This window comes from Plodia interpunctella, chromosome 26 (genome assembly GCF_027563975.2).
Source record: "Plodia interpunctella isolate USDA-ARS_2022_Savannah chromosome 26, ilPloInte3.2, whole genome shotgun sequence".
NCBI lineage: Eukaryota > Metazoa > Arthropoda > Insecta > Lepidoptera > Pyralidae > Plodia > Plodia interpunctella.
In genome coordinates, this window is record NC_071319.1 from 5,948,870 (window position 1) to 5,960,157 (window position 11,288).

At 36.0% G+C, this 11,288-nt stretch overlaps 1 protein-coding gene across 1 annotated transcript; it reads left to right on the top strand.

Moving 5' to 3' along the window:
- Positions 1-2,228: 2,228 nt before the first annotated feature.
- On the top strand, positions 2,229-8,886 carry LOC128681186 (uncharacterized protein). Its single transcript, XM_053764907.1, has 9 exons — positions 2,229-2,448; positions 2,891-3,032; positions 3,732-3,820; positions 4,466-4,569; positions 5,054-5,157; positions 5,840-5,927; positions 6,798-6,910; positions 7,226-7,352; positions 8,002-8,886. The coding sequence occupies exons 1-9, from the start codon at positions 2,397-2,399 to the stop codon at positions 8,098-8,100; spliced, it is 918 nt and encodes a 305-aa protein (XP_053620882.1). The 5' UTR covers positions 2,229-2,396; the 3' UTR covers positions 8,101-8,886.
- Positions 8,887-11,288: the final 2,402 nt, after the last annotated feature.

The window sequence follows — 11,288 nt, forward strand, 5'->3', positions numbered from 1 at the left end:
CGAACCTTTATGACGCGGTAATAGCGAATAATATGAATTTGGGTAGGTTGATGTGCGGTTGACTGTACTTATCTAACAAATTACAGATTTAAAGGAACTGATGTACAATTTTAATTGTAATAAACATTTTTAATTTCAAATTATGCACTTTTCTTATTGGTTGTCACAGTTATTTTTCATAACATTACCTAAGTATACCTATTTATATTATTCATTTATTTGAGAGTTGTTCAATTTTTCTTATAATGATCACAATTATAATAACAATACTAATACATACTGTCCTTTCTTCAAGCGACATTCTACATTTTCTACGCTAATTATATCTTACCAATATATTAAGACGGCAGTGCACACAATCTTCAGTGAGAAATCTTCAGTGGTGACACTCTCAGCAAAAAATTACTCCCTTTCTAGTCAGTTGGTTAAAAATGGCGTCTCTGTATTCCGGATTTGGAGTGACCCTCGTAACGCGGACAGCAATCGCGTTACCTTTTGTTCTGTTACTAGTGAGTATTTTAGAAGCTTTTATTTCTTTTAGTTTTGCCTGTACCGTTGTCTGTCTGTAATCAAATCTTGCAAGTTAGATTTCAGCTACTTCCAGTTGACTTATAGAATTGAAATATCCCACGTCACTTCTGTTTCCATGACAATGCATTATTATGATAAGCATGACGGTGCAGCCCGGATCGGCTCCAAACGAGGGAATTTCTCAACCGTTTACAGCACGGACGTGGGTTTTTGTCAGGCGTTAAATGTCATAAGATCTCTTTGACGATAATAAAAGCTTGTGGCAAAAATTATACCTTTGTAAAAAACTTGTTTCACAAGTAATTATTATAATTTTTACTTGTTGCAGCCTTCAGTGTATTATTTTCACGTAATTTCGATGGAAAGCGGATTGGGTAGACATCATTTTCATACAAACTTTCACTGTGCAATATACCTTATTTACCTTATTACTACCTAATCATTTGGATTGGTTGATTTTGAAAAAAAAAGTATGCATGTAACCTATTTTTAGAACGCGGGTCTTTTACTACATGCAACTAAATTTCTACATGCATACTAAATTTCATCAAAATAAATCCAAACCTCATTCAACCTCTTTAAGTGCAAGTGAAGAAGCGTAAGGCGCAAAGCCTACGCGCACTCAGCCCAATTTATTATTTAAAAAATAACAACGTTTTCACAGCTGTCGTGTGGAGCAGAGAGTCGTGCTCTCCTTGGTCTTTTTGATTTGCTGGCCTCCGCGTAAGTTATTTATCATGTTATTTCTTTTTTACAAGGTTCCATTTAACTTGGCTTGTAAAAAATAAATATCTAACTATATTTCTATTTATCGGCACCCGAATATGCTACAGTGTTGTATATTTTCACAAACGAATGCTTACATAATGAAAGGATTAATAAAGTACTCTAAAATAAACGTTTTAATCGATATAGCAAAAGGCGGCAAAGCCTTTTGTGTACCTAACATACAGTGGTGTACTCTGGCGGGATAAATGTGCAGTGCACGATTAACGAAATAAAGCTGGCAGAAATAGTCGAAAAAATAAGAACGTATTTTTTTATTTATCTATGTCTATTCCAGAGGCAATGAATTTGCCAACGGCACGTCGATCCTGGGAGCCCTAGCCGCTGCTCACGCGCAACACACCATCAACAAGCTAGAAAACTTGATAGGACTGCTAACTCTTGCACAGAATACCACAGCTACCGCTCGTGAGTATGGCAAGATGTATGGCAAGTGAAAAAATAATAACGATCTATTACGAAGGTTGATTTAGAAAGATTTGGTACCTACTGTTGCGTAAATAACTGATGTATAAACGTCCAACTTCAGCTACAAGCTTAGTAGACCTTTATATGTAGGTAGGTAATTAATTATTACATGATTTGATGTGAATAAATTTCTTTCAGTCGGCTGAGAGTGAAAAAGTTCAATCTACACAAGAATGTCCCACCAAGTTCGACGACGACAATGCAACAGACATCACTCTGCCAACTATTTATTGCTCATAATGTCATAAATAAATAATAATATTGAACGTATACCTATTATTTCTACATACCTCAAGTAACATAATGAATTTTCTCCTCTTTTCTATAAATTGGCTTCATCTGTGGCTTTCTGTGCTCTTAAAAATAAGAAAAATGACAAGCTTTTAAAGTCAATGTCAAACTAAAATGCTGTCGTAACTGTCAAAATAACAGCAGCAGTTCTGTTGTTTTATTTAACTTTGATATTTTGATCGATTAGCTATTATTTTTTATTTTTACTCTGGACTTTGATCTTTGGAACTTCTCGTTTACTTATCATTAGACTTTGGCCATTTTATTTTTATGATACATATTTATAGGTGTAAGTGCAAAGAAACTATATACTTACCTAAATGTCTACGATGTTCAAGACAATAATATTCAGTCAGCCAAGGAAATTTGCTAGTAAGTAGTTTCATGCCTTTTCAAGCTCTGTACATTTTCTATATTTAATCGTACTAAAACTACTAAAAACTATTTCCTTATGTATTTTAGCCGGAAAGGTCAACATACTGGGAGGTATGGTGAGCTAAGCCGGCTCCTTTAGGCTTAGGTTTATCCAGATATGTACATTTTCATTAAAATTATACCAAGAAATCCTACATTAACAAACCATGTCTATTATCCCCGATATAAATGAATGCCAACCTTATTTTGTACCCAAATAGATCATTAGATGTAAGTTTTAATAATTCAAACTTATTTTAGGCTAAAAGTTATTGAAAGACACAAGAATATACACTCCATTATTCTCTTCTCTTTGGCTGTGTGTTGCGATGCACATTGAACATATATGTTAAATACTCCGATGTTCTAATCAATATCAATAAATTTGATGTAATTTCAGCATCTTTCCTCCGAGCCTACTCCGCCCAAGCAGAAGTACCTCAATATGAGACATTAGCAGTGTCTGTACCAAAGAAGCATGTCTACCATGTGGAACTCAACAGACCGGACAAGTTGAACACATTTAACATAGCCATGTGGAAGTATGATATTGTATTTATTATTTATTTCTATGTTTCGATCCAATGGTGGGGCTTTGCGCTCATTTATTTTTTAATACTAGTTACAATTTATGATTCTTCTGTAAATAATGCAATAAAGATTTCATCTATCTACATAACAGTTAAATACGTCAGTCAGTAGTAATAATAATTAAATACAAAACTGACAAATATGAAGCTAAGTACAAACATATTTTTTCTATAGACATTTCTTCCAGTAGACCTGTGAAAGAAAGCTATTTCTTTACTTTTTATTTATTCTCACAGTGTCTTAATCAAATGCATGAAGTAAATATGTATGTTTAGGATTCTGGCAACTCAATTTTGTTTAGCAGATATCTTCAATTCTGCATGGTTAAGCTAAAATTGTATTACATGTTTAGTTTCTATGTCAATGCAATATTATGATATGCATGACCTGATGGTGCACCCGGAATCGGCACAAAACTCTTGCCCGGACAATAAAGGAAAACTTGTAAAAACTACTAATCTCTTATTGATTTGCACAGTTTACTTATTTTTAAACTGGAAAACTACCGGACGGATTTTTGTGCCTCTTTCACAAGAGATAATGTAATTGTTAAGGCAGGTTTAGATGTATAATTTATTACGGTTTTAACCGAGCTAAGCTGCAGAGGGCCACTAGTTAGGTTTGACTAATAAAATGTTATTGTGTCGCAGAGAACTGAAGTTGTGTTTCAATGCCCTCGATGACAACACAGACTGCAGAGTGGTGGTGTTATCAGGCAGGGGAAAACATTTCACAGGAGGTATGTATCATGTTCTGAGGGAATTATTCACGACTAGCCTTCGCCCGCGGCTCTGCTCGCGTAAATTTTCCACGGTACCAGTTATTTTTCTGGAACGAATGGTATCCTATATCCTTCGCCGTACTTCGAACTATGTGTAGGCAAAATTTCAAGTAGATTGGTTGAGTAGATAGAGCGTGAAGTGGTAACAAACAAACTTCCTTGCGCATTTGTAATACTAGCTGCACCCCGCGGTGTTATCCGTGCATATCAAAGAAAAAACACTTACGTTTTTATGCACAGTATCAAAAGACATCTAACAGACTTTTAAACCAGATCCTACGGAAATCAAGTACGATCGATTGAAGATTGAATACCAAATTTCATCAAAATTTCAGGCGTTTGAGCGTGAAGAAGCAACAAACTGATTTTACGACCGGCCTAACGTCAACCCTCTTTGGGAATATTATTGCTGCCTATCAGCTGCCAAAGCTATATGTCCCTTAGTCGCCTTATACGACATCCAAGGGAGGATATGGAGTTATTTGTCTAAGGACTTTTAATTTTTGGCAATAAATATTCATTCATTCATTCATTCATTATTATTCTAAGGCGAGACGTCATGCCACAAATAATGAAAACTGACATATTTATCCAACATTGCAGGTATTGACCTGAACGACCTAATAAAGAAATTCTCCGCTGCAAACGAGATTGATGATGCTGGAAGGAAGGCCAGGTCGTTTTACAAAATCATCAAGGAATATCAAGTAAGTTTTCAGAAGACTCAGGTGTTCATTCATTTTATCAAACTCAATAGGGTAGTTGATAAGGCCAATAATTGTAAAAAATACTAGATGTTGCCCGGGGCTTCGCTCCCGTGGGAGTTTTGAGATAAAATATAGCCTATAGCAATCTTGGATAATGGTGAATTAATTTTTGAAATCGGTTCGATAATTTCGGAGATTAGCTGCCCCAAAAATAAACTCACAAACGCTTACCACTTTATAACAATAGTATAGATGTATGTAATCTATATAAAATAGATATATTTAGGATCATTATGACCATTCATATACTGTAACAATGCAGCTGGATCATTATCGTGCGAAGTGGATTGGAAAAAGTAGGACAGCGGACTCTGGGCTCCTACGCCTAACCAGGTGTTAGGAACCAGAGAAACGCTCAGATAAGACAATAATTTATTGTCTTAAATAAACTGCTTACATATGTTTGAAATTTTTGTCTAACTAGGAAGGTATAACAGCATTAGAAAACTGCATGAAGCCAGTTCTGAATGTGGTGCACCAGGCGTGCATCGGCGCAGGCGTCAACCTCATCACCGCCGCTGACGTCAGGTGCGTCTAGCTTTTGATCAAATCAACTCATATAGGTATATTTAAAACTAGCTGCGCCCCGCTGCTTCGCTCCCTTGGTAATTTCGAAATAAAACGTACCCCGTGTTATTTCAAGTTATATTCTACCCGTGTTTCAAATTTCATAACAGTATTTTCGTCCAGTAGATTAACAAACATACATGCAAAGTTAGTACATACATACAGACATCCTCACTAACTTTCGCATTTATAATACTACTTGTTCGCCGCGAACGTAGACCTCGCGAACACAATACATTTTTATGAGATTTCACAAAATTGTGAATATTTCAAAAATACATACAAAAAATGTATTTTTGCCCCGAGTAATAAATAATAAATATATTGGGACAAATCACACAGATTGAGCTAGTCCCAAAGTTCGTGACTTGTGTTATGGGATACTAACTCAACGATACTATATTTTATAATAAATACATATATAAATAAACATCCAAGACCCGGGCCAATCAGAAAAAGATCATTTTCCATTATGACCTGACCGGGGATCGAACCCGGGACCTCTCGGTTCAGTGGCAAGAACCTTACCACTGCGCCACCGAGGTTGTCGAGAGTAGAATGGAATTTAGTAGTTTAACAATTAGTAGCATAGAATTGTGAACAAATAGCGTATGAAAATGTATTGAAATGTAACATTTGTCAGGTATTGCACCGCGGACGCGTGGTTCCAAGTCAAAGAAGTACAAATAGGGCTGGCGGGGGACGTCGGGGTGTTGCAGAGGTTGCCCAAGGTACTTTCAAAGTATGGAATTAAACTAGCTTTTCGTCATTTGTCCCAACTAATATTGTAAATATGAAAGTAAGTTTGTTATCTCATCACGCTCTATATACTTAACCAATCTTCTTGAAATTTTGCATAAATGTATTTTTAAATTAAGTTGGTTGAGTAAACGAGAGCGTGAAGAGGTAACGAACAAATTTACTTTCGCTTTTATAATAGTAGTTATTCGCCGCGAACTTAGCAACGTGAACGCAATATTTTTTTACAAAATTGTGAATGTTTCAAAAACGACTTAATCGATTTTGATGCCCCACGAACTTAAAAATTATATAGGCAGGTCCTACATACCTTTTATATTTCATCAAAATCAGACCAACAACGGTTCGAAAGTTACAAACATACTTACATACATGCATAAATACATACATACTATATTTTATCAAAATCTGACCAACAACGGTTGGAAAGTTACAAACATACTTACATACATGCATAAATACATACATACATACATACATACATGCATGCATGCATACATAACATACATACATACATACATACATACATACATACATACATACATACATACATACATACATACATACATACACACATACACACATACACACATACACACGCACACACACACACGCACGCACACACGCACACACGCACGCGCACACACACGCACACACACACGCACACACATACGCACACATACACGCACACATACACGCACACATACACGCACACATACACACACATATACATACAAAATCTTTATGACCCATGGCGAATTGTAATTATTATAGTTAGGATGCCTACCATCAAACAGTAATTTGGTGAAATAGTTTTAATGAATAGTAATGATGGTATGCAGGTGATAGGCAACGAGGCCGCGGCCCGCGAACTGGCGCTGTCGGGCCGCGCGCTGCGGGCGGACGAGGCGCTGCGCATCGGACTAGTCTGCAGGATATATCCCGACAAAGACACGTGGGTTTATCTGTTTGTTTTTAAATCCCCACGCAAAAAGAGGGGTGTTATAAGTTTGGCCGCTAAGTGCGCTCACAGCTAAAGAACACTCTCTATTCACTCTTTCAAATTAAAAAAAAATATATTAATACTAGATCAAATTCGGTCAAGTCGTTTGGCTGCTACGATGCCACGTACAGACACAGACACACAGACACGTCAAACGTTATAACTCCTTCTGTCGTCGGTGGTTACAAATGCTAAACATAAAACATATATATTACTTATCTAGTTGTGATAGAACAATTAGAATAGTACAATTAATTCAATTTTCAGTGCCATCAAAGAAGTTTTGGAGATAGCCGATGACATCGCCAAGAAGAGTCCCATAGCCGTGCAGGCCACCAAACAGAACATGGTCTACTCTCAGAGCAGAACTGTCCAAGAGGGATTGGAACATATCGTAAGTTATATGTATATATATATATATATTTGAAACTATAACATTACTACAAGTTTATTTGTTAGACAAATTTAAAAAAAAAAACCCCGACATTCAATATTCATTTCGTTACAAATTTTTAACGGCTGAACAGACTTTCATGAAACTTCAATGAACACTCGAGATAAAATTATCTATGACACAAAAAAAAGACTAAAACGAAAATCGGTTCATCCGTTCGTGTTTACACAGATACACAGACAGGCACGTTGAACTTATACTGCCCTCTTTTCGCGTCGGGGTTTAATAATACTATACGTCCAGATATATATATTTTTTAAACTATTATTTTTTATTAACGCCTACCAATTTAACGGTAAAATTAGAGAACTGTTATTTAGCCTTTATAACTAACAACTACTTACCAAGTTTTAGCCATTGATTGAAGGTTAGATTTTTTTACCTTTGCCATTGCAAAATATATTGCAAAATTCTGAGATAAAACATAGCCTATAGCAATCTTCGATAATGTACCTCTCTAATGGTGAAATAGTTTTTGAAATCGCTTCGATAATTTCGGAGATTACCCGCTTCAAACATACGAACTCACAAACGCTTACCTCTTTATAATAATAGTATTTGTGCATTAATTGTACTGTATTGTTCGCAGGCCCTGATAAACTCTATAAACCACCAGAGCGAGGACATCATGAAGGGAGCCATCGCTCAGGCGACTAAGAGCGGGCCACCGGAATACGACAACTTGTAGACAAAGATTACTAGTTGTTTAATTTATATTGTACTAGCGACCCGTCCCGACTCTGCTCGGGTAAAACTATTGTAAACCTTCCTCAGATTCACACTATTGGTGAAAACCGTAAAAAAAACGATAATTTTTGATTTGACAGACAGACACGAAAGGGGGACTTTTTATAATATGTAAGGATGTCTCTCATACATGTATGAATTTGATTTCTCAAACAGTCTGTCTTTAAAGTGTAGAAAAACAGTTTTTAACGAATTACTTTTTTTGCCATTACAACACTAAATAAAAATAGATGTCAAGATGGACACCCACACCGAGTGTTGCCAACATAGTGTTGCTAGTAGATACCCGAGTGTTGCCAACCTAGGAGACTCAACCCCGTCTATTATTAACCGTCTAGTGCGTCATAGAAGCCAAACAGCTGGACCGATTTCGATATAGTTTTTATAATTTGAAAGATAATTTAATGTTCAGCCGTTTGGAAACTGCCAGCTGTTTTCTAGCTGATGAGATGATACCAGCAACTTCTGAGTCGAGGGTTTCTTAAAATTCTAATTTGTTTTTTTTTATATACTTTTCATAGACAAATTGTAAACTGGGATGATTTTAAAAAGTATTTATATACCCTAGGTTTGACCTCGGTTGATTACAAGACAATATTATTAATTATATTTATACCACAATCGTTATATTTCATACAAAGAAAAAAATATGTTACTTAGGTAGTAAGCTATCAAGTGATTTTATAGAATTTTTAAATTGTTAATAATATACATTGAATTTAATATACACGTTGTATTTATTTATCGACAAACGATCTGTCCCGGCCTTGTTGGGGTAAAAACAAAGTATATACCTAAACCTTCCTCAGAAATCACTATATCTGTTGGTGAAAACCATGTGAAAATCCGTACGCTAGATCCTACTACTTAGTGGGTTAAAGGTTATTTTTATTCCCCTGTTATCCACCGTATTACTTATCGCAGAAACGGTGGTGGGCCAGTGGTTAAGACCACTTGAGATAAAGGTCCCAGTTTCGAATCCTACTCGTGCCACATAAATTATACCAATGTGACAAATTTTACTCACCATAGACCACCACAATCTGACGGTCAAAGAAAACTGTCAAAATAAAATGTCACACGTGTGTGACAGTCGTCACACTAGTTGCCTATTTCGATCGCTAGTGTGTCTACAACTAGGTACTGACTACTGCCATTAGAAGGCGATATTTGTAAGTCATGTTAAACGCCTTTGGGCGACTTGAATAAAATCTAACACAAACACAAGTTAACAATAACCATAGAGAAATAGTACTTACACTCAGAAAAAAATACGAAAATTATTTGTTACCTCACCACATTTTATCTACTCAATCGATACAGTAGCGCCATTTATTTATGTACATAATATAACAAATATATAGGTATACATATAATAAAACAGTAGAAAAAAAATATTCTGTACATTGAGTACATTTACATAAAAAAAGTAGGCGGTAGAGTCATAGTAATAGAATAAGTCTAAAAATCTGTCTGTTCACACACGCTAATCTCCGGAAATACTGGACGGATTTAAATAATTTTTTTTTGTTATATAGCTAATAAGCCTGGGCAACATATAGGGTATAAATGATTTTGAAAACTGGAACCCCTGATGGAAAACAATAATGGTAGGTACAGCTAAACTATAGGAAATATAGTTGTCCAGCTTGATGAGCATTTTCTGATGAGGTATAAAAATCGAAGATCTGGAACATCATAAATTAAATAAAATTAAATTTTATCTAATAATTTTGACTCCTTACCAAATATTTTTCGTCTGTTCCGCTTTCGTAGAAAAATTCACACGGGCGAAGCCGCGGGCAAAACCTAGTTCACTATAAAAGTACAAAATAAAACCCTAAACACGAATCCTACTTCCTATCCTAAGCACAAAATATTATAAATGCAAAAGTTCGCGAGGATGTGTGTGTATGTTGTTACTCTTTCGCGCTAAATCTACTGGACGGATTTTGATGAAAATTGTTACACGGGTAGAATATAACCTGGAATGACACATAGGGTTTTATCCCGAAATTCTCACGGGAGCGAAGCCCCGAGGCGCAGCTAGTTAATTATAAAGTTACTATAATATACAATTAGCCAAGAATTAAAGAAAATACACTAAAAATAGAGCCGAACATTATTATTGGTGGAACAAATAATAATATTACCCACGGCTTTGTTTCATTTCTCCATTGCATTTGCATAACCATAAAGTGAACTTATGAATGAAACGCGAGGGATGCACGCACACAAAGAAATTACAAGACAAATCCTTGAATGCACCCCTGCCTACCACTATACTACAGAAGGAAATGTCTTGACTAGAAAATGATGAACGATTAATTTATTTTCTCACAAAATGGCACTTTTAATCACTCAAGTATAAACCACTAATTAATTAGGTAGTACATAATACATTTTTAAACTTGCAAAATTACCTTATTATCTTCAGTTAATGACAATAAAAAAATAAATTGTAATAAATAAATATTCTTACTGACCAGTGATAATTTAAAAAATACTCAATAAAACATGGCTGACGTCACTGGATGCGAACTACGTCACTGCAACGGCTATTAACAAAGAAAATCAGGTAACCTAGTTCCTGGAGGCTGCATTTACGTGTGCGAATGACCTGCCAAATATAGAGCAGCTATAAATAGACTGTGGGCCCGTATGCAAGCGCCTCTGTGAATGGTGCAAGAACCTGCATCTAGGCCACACTGCAATGATTTGACCTATTTATTTTTCAATGAGTCGGTGCATGAACGGGGATGGGCCCATTCCGAGCCTTACTCCATTCAGTAACAGTCGAACCCTCGAGGCCGTCGTGACCTACTTCTCCCGTCCGCTATACCAGCTCGCGACTTCGGTATTTCGCGTCAAAAATTATATGTGAAGTGATTTTTCCAAACCATTTTTTGGGTTTTATGAAAATTTGTGTTATAAAATCTTCTTAAACGAACATACCAGCCAGTGAGTGAAAAAAATTGCCGGCTAAGTGTAAAATTCGAAAATACCGCGTTTTCCTTTTCATGTTCAAGTACTGACGTCATTGGTGGAAATATCCCGTGAGCTGCTCTGATTGGTCGGAATTGAGAAGTGCAGTGACCCGACCAACCGCGCTGCGCAGTTGTAAAGTTG